We start from the raw sequence: 14832 nt of genomic DNA on the forward strand, positions 1-14832 counted from the left end.
GCCTTACTGTTAAAGTTGAACCACATTCCATAAGGTTAATGTGAATGGGTAATCCAAACTTCCAATTAATATTTTTTATTTATATACTAATTTTTACAAGGTGCTGTATAAATTGCCACATTGCCGAAGCAGTGGATGCTCCAGCCCCTAGGTTTCAGTCGACACAACCAGATCATGCCACGTGTACCTTGAAAATCAAGTGGATATGACGGTTTCGTCCTAACTCCCATGAGTCATCACCCACAAGCCACAGGTCACTGGCTCTATATAAAACCTCGATCTTTATTAGAGTAATAGAGACTACCCTCGGCAATCTCATTCTTGTCTGACTCGCCAAAAGCTAAGATCAAGGCAAAAACGAATATTACAATTGAAAACAGAAACTCGATCAGCATTTAACGAATTAGCTTATGGTGTCCGTGAACCCGAACCCGGCTCAAGGCTTTTTCTTCTTCGATCCCATGAATATGGGGCATCCCGGTCCGAATTCTCTCCCGCCAACTGGTAGTTACAACGCCGCGACGACGACGAATGATTCTACTACTGCCTCAGCTTCGACTAAAAGTACAGGTGCAATAAATACTATGTCGTTTGCGGAGGATCCGAGTAAGAAGATTCGGAAGCCGTACACAATTACTAAATCTAGAGAGAGCTGGACGGAACAAGAGCACGACAAGTTTCTAGAAGCTCTTCAATTGTAAGTGTGTTTACTTATTCATTTTTATTTTCCTTTTTTTTACTGTATTTTCTGAATTAAGTTATCAGTTGTCTTATGCTTGTTTGGTTGCTGAGAAAAAGTAAGGGAGGAAAATTTAAATTGTGAAGTTGGATTATCACTTTTTTTTTAATTTTTACCTGCAATTTCTAATCTACTCATATGGAGAATTAGCATTTTAATTTGAGATTTTCATTTATCCTATTACAGTGTATGATTATATTAAGTTAAGTAACTAAATGTTTCATTAGAATTCGACGTACGCAGTTCCCTTAAGTGGACTTTGAACAACTATTGTTAGTGGCTTAGTATTCAGTCTATAGCACTTTGCTTAGGTATTGTCGCTTTAGATTGTGCTTTCTTTTAGTTATTTTTCTACTTAATAGTTTCAGTTGTCGGTAATTCCATTTGTTGATAACTATGAGGCAATGAGAAAATAAAACATTGAATTTCCTGCTTACGTACTGTGTTCATTTTTAGTGGACACCTACTTCCTTTTTTCAAGCCTAACAGGTTTAGGTTCTTAAGACAAATGATTTCTTGGCTTCAGCTATATTTTTGAACTAAAGGGTTTGTCTTTGAACCTTGACTTGTTTTCTATTTTAAAAGAACCTTCTGGCTGCATGCATGATATGTAGGACCAAGTCATTTGGATGCTTAACATGGAAACCCAACCCCAACGATACATTTATCTGTAAAGAATAGTTCAGTGGTTGCAGTTTCAAACAAGTAATTTATATTTTGTTAGTTGCCATTGATGTCATGATGATGTTATCTCACTCATCCTATCTGTGCAAACATGTTGACTTAAATTTTCTTCTTGATTTTCTTGTATCTTCTTAATTCTAGATTTGATCGTGACTGGAAGAAGATTGAAGCATTTATTGGATCCAAGACTGTCATTCAGGTAGTTTCAAACTAAGTCAAGTCTAATCAAGCAAATGCATGTAAAATACCTACCGTGGGATTAATTTGCACTTTGGCTGCTTTAATACTTGTGTTGACCCTATTATGTTTGATTTCTTTTTTCCCATTTATTTACTTTGTCTAGGTATAGAACTCATCTTCGTCAATCTATTTGTTTATTAAAAGCTAAGCAATCTTATTGGCAGATACGAAGTCATGCACAAAAGTACTTTCTAAAGGTTCAGAAGAATGGGACAAGTGAACATGTACCTCCCCCTCGACCAAAGAGAAAAGCAGCTCATCCATACCCACAAAAAGCACCTAAAACTGGTCAGTACGGTTTACCACTCATTGTTTTCTTTAATCTTTTTCTTTTCATAAGCTTATGCAACAACTCCTATATTTTGGATGGTTTTTTATCGTGGTACTACCTTTGCTTTTGCGTGTATCTCCAGTTCATGGTGTATCACAATTTGGTGGGCAAGTTCAATCATCAGCAGCTCTGCTTGAACCAGGATATATTTACAGGCCAGACTCTTCATCTGTGCTTGGAAATCCGGTTCCTGTTGCGGCCTTGTCGCCCTGGAGTTATGACTCGGTGCCACCAGTGAATGTGTCGCAAGTGACTAAAGGTATCGTTTGTTCCTGCTGCATCTTTACCACTTCAAGATATTTTGTAACATGGTATGTGAAAAATATGAATGTTGCTATAATATTACAATATCTGGTCTTATCAGATGATGTGGGATTGCCTGGATCAAGCAACGCTCAGAATTTCTGCTACAGTAGTAGTAATGACAGCACTCTAAGAACTTGGCCAGTTGGTGAAACAATTGATCGAGGGGATCACGGAAAACCCCGAAGAGGTAGTATCCTTGTTCTAATTTGAGCTATATGAGCACTGAGGTGCAGGCACTAGTAGACTATGAATGTCTGAGTTAACAGCTTAATAAATTACAGATAGTTCTCCTATGCTGCAATTTCATCTTACACTATCATTAAGAAAAAACTCTTTGCTACCTGCTCATGTATGACATCTCTGACACTTATTTGTACACTATTAGCATGTTTAAGAGGGTGCATATGAGCAAAGCTTTCGGTAAAGCTCTTGATATGAGAATAGCTTTATTGAAAATTTTCCATTGTGTTGGGATATAGGCTGCAAACTTTGAGAAGTGTATAAGCTGTCCTTTTCTTTTCTTTCCACTCATATTATCATTCTCAATGGAGCTGCATAAAATTCAATGGTATATATTTTTCCTTGCTTGCCTTGCTGCCTATTTATCTTGTAATATGATAAGAAATGGCTGATATGTTTGAGTCAATTCTGGTTTCTTTGAATCATGATTGTGCCTTATACCTAGCACATTTTATCACTTGTTCTTAAATTCTTTTGCTTATGAAACAGTTCTTTGTTTGATGCAGTTATGCCTGATTTTGCTCAAGTTTACAGCTTCCTTGGCAGTGTCTTTGACCCCAATTCAACTGGTCACATTCAGAGATTGAAGCAGATGGATCCAATAAATTTTGAAACTGTATGTTATTATGATTTTTTAATTCCTCTTAGCATATGTTGTGGACACAGTAATTATGTTTATGGAACTGCCTATAGTGCATAATTCCCTTTTCCTCTTCTCTCTTAGTGAGATCCCCATCTTGATTTTGCATTCTCTTCCGAGAAATTTGTGATTTACTTTAATAAATTTATATGGCTGTCTTTCAGGTATTGTTGTTGATGAGAAATCTTGCCATCAACTTGACTAGTCCTGAGTTTGAGGACCACGTAAGTACTTGCCTTTTCTCGGCTCTCTGCAAATCTTGTGTCACTTGATATTGGGTTTGCTGGAGTATAAATGTTTAGTGATGGTGATGGGTCTGCATTAGTCGAAGAACTTTTAACTTTGATCTGTCTTCACGTTGTGTACATGCATTCAAGCAGACTAGGGTTTTTTCAATTGTCATCCAAGTTTCTTAGCTTCTTTCATGTTGTTTTAATTTGTTTCCATCTTGTTTCTTCTTTCAATAATTCATCTTTCTCTCTTGTTTTTCTTTTGCTTATGTTTCTTCTTTTGATTGATAGACACCCTTGAAACTACTGTGTATTCCCTGTAGTAGGGTTACAAATGTCACCGCATTAAAAAACATAGCAACAAAGTTGTATCATGTCATCCATTTACTTATTAAATGTTTTATAATGTGGATGCAGAAAAGGTTGCTTTCGCTTTATGATGTAGAATCTGAGAGGAATAAATTTGGTAGTCTGCACGCTGGTAACTCAGAAAGTGCCATTCCATCAGCGTAAAAGGTGAAATAATATAGGAAGATATTTCTTATTGTATGCATAATTATATTTTGTTCGGTGAATCATCCTGGGCTGCTGCTGACCATGAATTTTGAATATCAGGGAAAATTTCGGTTTCACATTCCGTTGCCAGCAAGTACAGTACTGGAGTGATATATATATATATGTAAATAAGTTTGTGTTGACATAGACATGTGATTGTGATCTGCATGGTTAGTACATCTAGCACATAGGCTGTTGGTCACTGAACAAGGTTTTTTCTTCTTCCTTCTTCTTGGCCTATATGTGTATATGATATAGAAAGATTTCTTGTTTATGTGAAAATGTCTTACGATTTTTGTTCAGAGGCTTTCTTGTATAGAGATTTGAGTGACCTTAAAAGAGTTTTTCATTATTATATATTGTAGGAAGGTTTATAGTTGGGATTTGTGAATGTAATTTCTGGATCTGTGTGTGTGAGAGAGGTTGGATTTAACTAGAGTGGCTCTTATGCAAGAGAGCCACATACTCCATTTTCTTGTTCCTTTTTTTTTTTTTTAACTTGCTCTGTTCAGGTGCTTAAACATTTCACTCTGGCTGGCAATGATACGTGTTTGGTGAGCCAACCGTCTACAGATAACCCAAACTCAGTTGAACGATTGGCCGCCCTTTTCAGAAATCATGCACGTTTAGTTGTGTTGGAGTGCGCGAGATTGGTGAACAAAATTAAATTGGATATGATTAGATTACATTTAGTTGTATTTGATATTGTGTAGTCCAAGGTGGGATATATGATTATTTAAATGATTTTTTCTTTAAAAAATAATGTTTTTAATGAGTAATTTCAGTTAGCGCAAATGAAAACTAATTAAACATAAAAAATAAAAACCGTCTTAAAAGAGTACGGTGTATTTGATGAATCCATAAAATTACTTGTTTCACATTTATTTCACATTTCAACCAATGATCGTGTTCTAAAAATTAAAATTTTTCTTTATAAATCCTTAAAATCCTACGTGTAGTTCCTATTTTAATTTCTCCTTTTTATTATTATCATTATTATTATTTTTATCTCTTCTAAGTCTCAAATCTTATCACTGTGCCATTTGAATACTGATAATCGATCGGAACAAAGAAATAACGCCAAGTTGATATTACAACAAATAAAAAAATGCCACTATGCCATGTGGATATCATCCTGGCTAAATGGGCGAGGCTGAGTTTTGCAAACAGCAGAGGGTTCTAGGCTTAAGAGATCTGATCAGCTTTAACCAAGCGTTAGTGGTCAAGCAAGGATGGAGGCTGCTTCAGCTCACAAACTCCTTAGTAGCTAAAGTCTTGCAGGGAAGATACTACAAGCAAATCTGACTTTTAAAATGCTAAGGTTGGTTGTAACCCATCTTTTATAGGGAGGACCATATTATGTGGTAGACAGGTCTTACAAAAAGGCATTAGATGGAAGATTGGAAAATAGAGAAAAAGTGCAAATATACAAGGACAAATGGATTCCTAAACCGATCGCGATGACCTTTAAACCAATCTTATCACCATTATTACACAGGGATGCTTCAGTTGCTGAGATGATTGACTTTGAGAATCAGTGGAATGAAAACCTAATCCGACAACATTTTTTGAAAGAAGACGCAGAGCGATTCTTAAAATCCTTTTGCTTAGAAGGTCAAAGGATGATGAAGTGCTCTGGCATTTTGGCAAGGAAGGATATTATTCTGTTAAAAGCGGTTATCAAATTGATCTACAGTTAAAATATTCCAGCACTCCAAGTTCTTCAGGTAATGGATCTAAATACTGGAATGACTTGTGGAATCTTAATTTACCTGAGAAAATCAAATTTTTCTTGCGGAGGGCGGCTAGAAACTTGCTCCCAACTGCAGAAAACCTCTAGAAAAAAAATATTATGCCAACTCCAATCCGTCAGAGCTGCAGGCAAGGTGTGGACACTATTTCTCATGCATCTTACAATGCAAAGGCTCAAAAGATATGGAGGCATGCCCCTTTTATAGTAGAGCCTTCTGATACCACAAATCAGGACCTGTTGTCTGTTATGCAGGAATTGTCCAAGAAGTTCACAAAGAATGAAATGGAGCTATTGGTAGCGTATTGGCGGGCTGCTTGGAATGCACGGAGCAACAGGATTTTTGAAGCGAAAATGGTGAATCCCCTGATATCTGTAGTTGTGGAAGCTTTCAAAAGGGTTAAAAAGTCAGGAAAACACCCCTAAACAAGAAGCCTGTGGAACTAAAAAGCAATGGGAACCTCCACCGAATGGAATGTACAAGATTAATGTTGATGCAGCCATAGAAGATGAAGCACAGCTAACTGGATTGGGGACTGTTGTGAGAGATTCTAATAGCAAATAATGGCGGCCAGCGTCAAAACTGTACCATTTTGTGGGGAAAGTAGATTTTCAGAAGCTGAAGCTGTGGAATGGGGATTAAAGGCTGCTAAAGAAGCAAAGATGTCCACTGCGATTGTAGAAACAGATTATCAAGAATAGCCAACCTAGTCAACAACAAACAAGGCAGCAAAACAGAAATCGTTTGGGTAGTTTCAGAAATACAAAGCATGTGTTAGGATTTTGAATTTGTAATTTTTTTTTACGCTCCTATAACGTGCAATTTAGACGCTCATTACTTGGCTAAGTTAACCATAGGATTCAAAGAATCAGCCATATAGATTAATGAAATTCCACCTGCCATTATGGATGTATTCCCAAAGTTGAAGTAATGAAAGTGTTACTTTCCTTTCTCCCAACCACCCAAAAAAAAAAAAACAAAAGGGTGCGGCGAGCAGCAAAAACACACATTGGTTAAATAAATTACGTCCATTTCCTGTCTACCTCTTCCCTGCTTCCCCAAAAGGCTTAAGAGGAGGAAGATCCATTTTCGGCCTTTGGAACATGCAAAAAGTGAGAGATGGACGGTGAAGAAGCAAATTTTTAAGGGCATCGTCGCACTGGCCATCGCACCTAAAAATTTGATCATCTGATAACTCAATAAATAGGATTCCTAGCTGCAGGTTCCGAAACATCAAGGAAAAGAGAAAGCCCGTACAATGGTAAATATGAAGTAAAAATTCATTGATTACAGCAACTTCGGCAAATGCTCTTGAACGAAGCATATTGAACCCACCCTCCACTCCTAAGAGTCGAAGAAATGAGCAATTGATGATGAACAATATACACATGCAATTGAAATCCACTATCTATACCCGAAACCCGTGTCTAGCTCATGGTTGTACATTTCCTGGTTGTGGCCAGCAGTTGCAAAAGGGTGAATCTGCTTTGGGTTTGATCTGAGTTCCATCTCAATGAGCCTTTGAAGTGTCTCCGGATTATTGGTTCGGCCCTCAACTCCAGGAACTGAAGGTCCAACGATGAAAAGAAAGAAAAAAATTATAAGAAATTAAATAACACAAAAAAGGGAAACAAAATCTATTATATATCCTAATCAGTCGAAGTTCAGATCCTAGACAGAAGTTTTCACCAAATACAGACAGATGCATCAGTAATGAAGCATGAATGGAGATGATGCAACTGATAACCTTTACAGTCACAATGTTGCATAGCCCCTTGAAAAGGGAATGCAAAAAACAGCTCAGTGGTAAAAGAAAGGAATCGTACAATCCCTTGCAAATTCAGAAGATGTAGGATCCAAAGGCATCAACTATTTCCAAAAGAACTGAACGCCTGAATCACAGGCATCGACCTAAAATTTTTATCCGCAGTGACCCTAAGCTCACAGATTTGCAGCAAGATGTACACATATTCTTCTACAAGTTCCTTAAGCCATTAAGACATGCATTTTAACTGTTATAAAGTCAACAAACTTGAAAACTAAGAGCACTAAATGGGAGAACATTCAGACAGCAAGAAAGTGGTGAGTGCTTTACCTGGTGGCGGCATTCGTGGCATTCCAATGCCCATAAAATTGGGCTGCCGATGTCCAAACGGGAAACCTTGCATTGGGTTCATATCTTGTACAACACCGGCCATTTGATTGTTTGAATGAGGACCACTGGGAAATCCACGTAGTAGGTGAGCTGGAGGAAAACCTCCTGGCATCTGCATTTGCTGTAACATAGGATGTTGATGAGTGGGAGCATCAAATCCAGTTAGTCCAGTGCTGGGATGAAGGAAAGGGGGGCGATGCATATTCGCAGGAAACTGATGAGCTGGTAAAAGGTCATGATGTAAGATACTCTCCGGGGCAACGAACTTCATCTGAGAATTCATGTTAGCGGAATGTGGATCTAATGGATTCAACATGGGTCCCACATGATTCAACTGAGGGTGAAACTGTGGAGAAGATGGTTGACCATGAACATTATGAAATGAAATATCATGCTCCCTCACATCATAGGGCCCATGAAGAAAAGATGAACCGTCTTGACCTCCAGCAGTATGTCTTTCATCCACAAAGTTAGAATTTAGGGCTGCTAGTTTTTCACTAATGTCAAGAGGTGCAGCAGAGGACAACAATTCGGCTTTAGATGAACTCCTAAGGTGTTTCATAGGATCACCACGTGTATCCAAGCTATCCTCTTCACGAAATTGGCTATTGATAGACCTTTGAAAGCCACTGAGTTTAGACTCTACTTCACTCCGAAGCTCTGATGCATCTACTGCAGTTCGATGATCATCAAAGCCTGATAAGTGCTCTTTCATCCTATCTGATTTGATTTGATCTATTTGATTAGATGCCAGAGAACTGCTTTCATAACTGCTCCTACCGGATCCTATCTCCAGTTTAGAAGGAAGGAGACCATCATGGAATTCCAAAGCATCAATTTTTCCAGATCCAACTAAGCCCTTTTGGGCAGATGGTGGTGCTCCTATAGATTGCAGTTCCTTCATAAAAGCCGTCCCAAAAAGCGCTTCAAGAGTCAGACTCTTCCCTGAATTAGTAGCATTATCAGCATTTGCCCCTTTTGAATCATTAACTCCAGTCCGGATACTTGTTACATCCGCATCATGCAGTTTATCCGAAGACATGATGTCTACACCAGGGGAAGCTTCTGTGTCTTTAAGGCCCGTTCCCTTCTGCAACAATGATAGGAGGTGTTGGGATGCATGCTCATCTGCATTTTCCTTTGTCTGTTCAGTAATCACATCTGAAACTCTCCAGCCTTGCACAGCTGGCAGCAAAGCTTCATCACTTCCACTAATTTCAGATAGAATTGACTGTTCAAGGTCTTCACATGTGAGAACAGCTGGAACTGCTGGTGGTTTATTGATATTAATATCAGTCAATTGCTCAGAGGTCTCAATTGTAACAGGAGCAACATATGATGCTGGACGCCTGTCCACAAGTTCTGAGCTTTGGGATGGATAAGCGGACGAGTTTTGTCCAACAGATTTCACATCAAAAGGCTGAATTCCACCTTTTTCACCACCCACAATTAGTGAGAGCAAGTCATTTGGCCTGCCAGATGAGATATCCTCAACTGGCTTCTTTTCTGCAAAAAATAAAAAAGAAAAATGAGGAAAAATGTTGAAGTCAGCCAATATCAAGAGGTTTGAACTGCAAACATGGTTCTAGAATACCTTCTTCAAGAAACCAAGAAGCAAACTTTGAAGTCTGGAAGGCATGGGGACTCCACGTATCATCTGCTTTAACCTCATGTGGCTATACTCACAAAAGACATTGGAGGATTCAGATAATTTCATGCTAAGAGTTTTTGTTAATCGCAAGCCAGATGTGGCAAATTCAACTAGACAAACTCAATTATTGGGAATATTTATATCAACTGAAGATAGCCATAACTTAAAATAAAATGAAGTAGGCATATACCTATGACATGCATGATCAAACATATTTAAATCAAACAATTGGACGTAGACAGTGACAAGCTCACCCACCTGTGCTGAACTTTTATCCATAGAGAATGTTTTTAAATTGAAGTGAGCAGATGAAGGTAATTCATTATTGACAAAAAAGGGGGACAAAAAGGAAAAAGCAAGCACACTTTGTTGATTAGCAGAATTAAATTGTGATATTATGTGATGTATTCAAAGGGTTGAAGGGGAACAGTGATAACATTTAATTAGGCACATGCAACCATGTAGGGAAGATGTGATGCCAAAATAACATTAGAATATCTATTAAATACTTCAGAAAAATTCAACAATAAGTAGAAGTATACAGAGAGCCGGATAAAATGCTACTGATAACAAGATTCTTACCTCAACAACACTAGTGGAGACACCACTATTGACTGTTGAAACACTGCCGAAAAGCTTATCTAGAATTGAAGACGGCTGCTCCTTATTGGATTCTCCCACAATTTTAGTGTCTGCAGGCTTCTCAGCATCAAGTTCTATACCTTCACTTTCCTCTGAAGCTATGAAGGATTTCAAAAGATTAGATTTCTTCTTGTACAATTGACTATCATGGCCTATTGTCTTATTAGAAACTTCTGCATCAGAAGATAAATTTTGCACTTTATCATGTTTGTTATTAGCTGAAACATGAATATTCATACTTTCCAGCTTCGAACTTAAACCAATTTGCTCAGCAGACTCTTTCTCCTGTCCATCAAACATTCCATTCAAATGACAGCTGCCTTTAGCGTGCAAGATGCCACCTTCAAGTTCAGAATTTCCAACCTACAGAAGCAAAATACAAATGTAGTCAATAAAATATAGAAAAAAAATTAAGACCACATAGGTGTCAACCAACAACAAATTCCAAATCAGTCTTTGTGCTTCCATTTCCATAACAATCACTTTTGCTAATGCCACTAGAGCAGTATAGATTACCCCACAGCATGGCCAGAACTAACCATTCTAAAAACTATGCAGATTGCATATCATATCTATTTATCAGCTGCCCAAACAAAAAAGTCTAACCAAGAAAACTACATTCATGAAATCAGATAAAAAATACAAGAATATTACCTCCGATGAATGGGAATGACATATGATTTTGGTTCCATGATTCCGTTCCAAAGTTGCATTAGCAAAACCTGGAGGCACAAGTGGCCTTGATGCAGGAGCTTGCGCTGCAAGAACAGATTTATCAGAATCCTTATTCGTAGCAGGCAGCAGCACAGCTTCATCAAATTGTTTGCTTTTACTTGAAATCCCCTCATCATCTTTGGAATCAACCAGCAACGTAGAGATATCAAATTCATCCTTCTGCTTGTCTGCATTTAACTTCTGCTTTTCTTGAAATGCCTTCTGTTGTTCCTTTCTCATCAACTCAAAAGAAGCTGAGAGGAAAGTTATAAAAATGTTTACCTTTTGATTGTAAACTTCCAATACTAGTGAAATCAAAGAAAAAAAACTGTCTACCAGGATATACAAAGAGCCTTTTACCTCTTCTCTTCCTTTCCTCTTCTGCTCTATCTTCACTTGTACACTCAGAAGAACCAAATGTTTCATCATTGTATGAGTCACTGCCATCCCTACGTGAGTGAGGTACAGCCTGATAAACATAGTAGAAGAAAAAAAGAGCAAAAAAAAAAAAAGATTATTCAGCACCAACTCCATAATTTTCATCATATTCAGATGAGAAAGCCATATCAAGCATGTTAGAAGAATATCCACCACCAAATCCAACATTATAGGTAAGATGCTACTGGCATATATTCATCAACAGAAACAACAAATTATAATCTTAACCTTATAAGGACGTGGCGGATGATAAGGCTCATTGCTCCTATTTAGCTGGTAGTGATCACTAACGCGAAATTTTGGAGCTGATGCACCTGCTGCATACCCAGATGGTCTTGCGAAGGAACCACTCCCAAGAAGTCCATCATGTTCAGGAACTTGCCAAGACTTCCTAGATTGATTGCCATAACGCCTCCCAGAATCTGCATAATAAATATTGACAATTTAGCAGATCAGAACATACAGCCTTTAAAACTGAGGATTGAAGGCCAAAACCCAGCAAAATCCTGGTGCAATCAAACAGCAGAAACTTGCAGCCAATGACAAAACAGTATATGTAATATCATGAAGGCACAGCATCACTTGAAAATCCATGGAACAGCAAACAACTAGATCACTTCTCAGTTGGAACGAATAATCTGGAGTGCTTCCAATACACATGGAAGTTCCACGCAGATGACACTTTAAAGTGATAAATCCAACAAAAGAAATATCCAAAAGTCTATAGAGTGACAAAAAAGCACTCACTGTTTTTGTCCCTTTCATCTATGAAGATATGAGAATGCGACAACTATGAGAGGTGCACTGCATTAATTATGGCTACCACAATTCATTCAATCATAAACAGAAAACATGACAGAAGTGAATAGTGCATGTGCATCCAAGTGATCCATCATGTAAGTACTGAACCAAATTCTTCATTCCTGAATGTAAGAAGAGGATGTGGAAGTTCTATTGGAAATTGGTTACCAATATCTAATTTCCTTCTCACCCAAGGGAATACATGAATCATTAAATAAATTTAACCTTGTAGAAAAGGTATATGACTTTTACCACAGAAATTTCCAGGATTGGCGAACAAAATAGAGTTTAAAGGTGACCTAACCCACTCACAAGGACCAATATATAATACTTAGCAGTTCTCTATCCGTATAAACAATGTCAAATTCTGTAAACCTTATTTAAGATTAGAGGCCTCAAACACCACCAGAATAGGCTGAATAGTCCTGGTGGAAATGCATATCATAAATAAGCACCATGCATTCATTGCTGAAGGAGAAAAAGAAATAGTTTACAAGAAACCTTACTAAGGGAGAATGATATACAAATCAATTCACATGAAGAGAGAAATGTTTATACTTCAAGATATCTATTGGAGTATAAATTTGTATTAAACCTTACCTGCATCCCAGTCAGATTGCGAGTCACCATCCTTATCACTCCGTCCTGAAGACCTACTATCCCACCTTCCATGGATTCCTCGAGAATAGTTACCTAACTCCCCTCTTGTAGGCGGTGATGAACCATACTCATTTCGCCTATAACCATGCAATGACAAACTACCAGAAATTTTTGGTCGATCTTGTGAGACGTCCTCAAATTCACTAAACATTGAGAAACATCATATATTAGAATATAAGCTCACCAAAATCAGTACCAAATTAAGACAAAGTAATTCCAGATATAGTAGGCATCTTACCTCAGAATAGATTGGTCAAATGACTCAAATCCACTGGGTAACTTTTTGCAAGCATCTAATTCTTTCAAAGATAGTAAAAAATCTCTTGTATATGAAAACTTTAACTTCCTGAATCATAAACACATAGTTATTATCACCAACCAAATATCTAAAAGAAGATAGGCACGCAAATAAACAACAAAAATAATAATAATAATAATAATTGAAATTACTTTTTAGAATCACAGTTTGACTCAGCATGCTGATCCAGAGTATGCCGGTCTTCCGTCTCTAAGCTCATTCTGTTAAGCTATACAGAAAAAGGACAGCGCAAGGACAACCTGAGACCACGTTTCCTCAACTAGCGATTATAACAGACCTAAGTAAGCAATGAAATTTAGCAACTCCTCGTTTCTCCCGTCTTAAACGCCTATGTCTTCAAAGAAAACCCCTTTAATTTGCACAGAAGAAATCAGATAATTTGCCGTAACTAACATACTAATTATCGCTAAACAATCGTCCAATAGCACGTGTCCATTCACCGCTCAAATCCGCAGCTAGTATCAATCAAGAAAAAAGTGAAAGTCTAAAATACCAGCTGATTAAAATCTGTTACAAGCTCCTGCCAAAATTGCTCCTAAACGAATATATACAGAGAATCAAATGCATTGATTCTTGCTTCTTTTGGTTTGAATCAGAAATCGAATCTCGATTCCTATTCCATCGAAAAAGATTGAAGATATCCAATGGTTGAATTCAATCTAAAAATAAGCTCTGACGACATCGGATTGGGAAAAAATCCTAGGGTTTTGTACTCATGTAGGAACTCCGAGAAACTAGGGTTTTGTAATTGAGGAGCTACCTGGATACTTCACGAAGATGAAGAAAATTAGGTTTCATTCAGCTCTTTCAAGCGATCGATTAACGGGAGAAATAGTGTTTGTGTCTCTGTTGGGATTGAGAATTTTCTTGCAGGAAAGATAGCGAAAGTGGCAATCGGCCTATGTTACTGTTGCTGATATGTGAATGGTGTTCTTCACCTCCCCATCGCTACAAAAAAATAAATAAACAAAATAAAATGATACAGATTTTCTTCTGAATTATGGCACGCGCACATACCTCCTTCGTATTACACGCTCTCCTTATGTTGGTGGAGTTCGATTGTTTGACAATTGAATTTTAGTAAACTGGTGTTCTTTCGCTCTCCAGACGCGTTGGAAATGTAATTTTTTTTCTTCTACGCGAATTTAAATTTTTATTGATTTACCGATGCGTGTAAATAAGATGATTTAATCCACGAGCTCGTCCGTAGTGTCACCAAGCTGTGGATGTCAAAAATATTGCTGATTGGTTCTGTTGGAGTAATTAACAACAATTTATTCCAATTTTAGTTATTAACTCATTAGCTTCTGTTTATAAACAATTTATTTTTCCTTTTTTTTTCTTTTTTTTGGTGGGTATAACAAATATGACGTCATCGCTACAGTTTCCAGCAAGCGGTGTGGTTTTGTCCAGGCCGTTCACGAAGTGAAAGTGTGATAGTAATGGACCAGCAAATTAGGCTCGAAATAGTAAATTGTACTACCTGCAGCTATAAAATTCGAGCTTACCAGTAACGGAAGAAATTACTGAACAGATTGTTCAGACGGGATTACTAGCCTGTAATGGTGAAGTTTTTTATTTTTTATTTTATTATTATTATTTTTATTTCCTGGCGGTGCACTAACGTCAGTTTAACCTCAATAGAGGGTTGTTTTCTAATCCAAAATTTTAGATATAAAGTAAGTATCTCGCCAACGTTAGAAGGAGCATATTTCCAAATTAATTAATCGGCATAT

The 14832-nt window shown here is 37.5% G+C and overlaps 2 protein-coding genes across 6 annotated transcripts; one reads left to right on the forward strand and one right to left on the reverse strand.

Moving 5' to 3' along the window:
* Positions 1 to 288: 288 nt before the first annotated feature.
* LOC127900936 (protein REVEILLE 3-like) lies at positions 289 to 4744 on the forward strand. 2 transcript variants are annotated; one of them, XR_008052843.1, is made up of 10 exons: positions 289 to 697; positions 1565 to 1622; positions 1828 to 1951; positions 2077 to 2253; positions 2359 to 2487; positions 3047 to 3156; positions 3345 to 3404; positions 3828 to 3926; positions 4026 to 4176; positions 4478 to 4744. XR_008052843.1 is itself a non-coding variant. In XM_052436417.1 (9 exons), exons 1-8 carry the CDS (start codon positions 411 to 413, stop codon positions 3921 to 3923), a joined length of 1041 nt encoding a protein of 346 aa, XP_052292377.1. In that variant the 5' UTR covers positions 289 to 410; the 3' UTR covers positions 3924 to 3926; positions 4026 to 4435. The 2 variants fall into 2 exon arrangements, 1 of the variants encoding a protein (XP_052292377.1); XM_052436417.1 differs by lacking the exon at positions 4478 to 4744 and having other exon boundaries at positions 4026 to 4435.
* Positions 4745 to 6889: 2145 nt separating this feature from the next.
* LOC102619771 (uncharacterized) lies at positions 6890 to 14173 on the reverse strand. 4 transcript variants are annotated; one of them, XM_025092574.2, is made up of 11 exons: positions 13228 to 14173; positions 13016 to 13123; positions 12718 to 12920; positions 11545 to 11738; positions 11239 to 11347; positions 10998 to 11132; positions 10819 to 10922; positions 10105 to 10527; positions 9466 to 9547; positions 7812 to 9377; positions 6890 to 7281 (listed from the first exon to the last, which is right to left on the reverse strand). In XM_025092574.2, exons 1-11 carry the CDS (start codon positions 13293 to 13295, stop codon positions 7121 to 7123), a joined length of 3153 nt encoding a protein of 1050 aa, XP_024948342.2. In that variant the 5' UTR covers positions 13296 to 14173; the 3' UTR covers positions 6890 to 7120. The 4 variants fall into 4 exon arrangements, with proteins under 4 accessions (XP_024948342.2, XP_052292375.1, XP_052292374.1 ...); XM_052436415.1 differs by having other exon boundaries at positions 10105 to 10256; positions 10404 to 10527; positions 10819 to 11132; positions 13228 to 14162; XM_052436414.1 differs by having other exon boundaries at positions 10105 to 10262; positions 10404 to 10527; positions 10819 to 11132; positions 13228 to 14159.
* Positions 14174 to 14832: the final 659 nt, after the last annotated feature.

The sequence above is a fragment of the Citrus sinensis genome, chromosome 3 (assembly GCF_022201045.2).
Source record: "Citrus sinensis cultivar Valencia sweet orange chromosome 3, DVS_A1.0, whole genome shotgun sequence".
NCBI lineage: Eukaryota > Viridiplantae > Streptophyta > Magnoliopsida > Sapindales > Rutaceae > Citrus > Citrus sinensis.

Excerpts from the sequence above, each read along its gene's own strand:
- LOC127900936 (XM_052436417.1), top strand. The coding sequence starts at position 411 with ATGGTGTCCGTGAACCCGAACCCGGCTCAAGGCTTTTTCTTCTTCGAT. Across the intron at positions 1,623-1,827 it reads GATCCAAGACTGTCATTCAG|ATACGAAGTCATGCACAAAA; the intron begins GTAGTTTCAAAC and ends TCTTATTGGCAG. Across the intron at positions 1,952-2,076 it reads ACAAAAAGCACCTAAAACTG|TTCATGGTGTATCACAATTT; the intron begins GTCAGTACGGTT and ends GTGTATCTCCAG.
- LOC102619771 (XM_052436413.1), bottom strand. The coding sequence starts at position 13,295 with ATGAGCTTAGAGACGGAAGACCGGCATACTCTGGATCAGCATGCTGAG. Across the intron at positions 11,348-11,544 it reads ATCCGCCACGTCCTTATAAG|GCTGTACCTCACTCACGTAG; the intron begins GTTAAGATTATA and ends TATGTTTATCAG. Across the intron at positions 7,282-7,811 it reads GCCACGAATGCCGCCACCAG|TTCCTGGAGTTGAGGGCCGA; the intron begins GTAAAGCACTCA and ends TTGGACCTTCAG.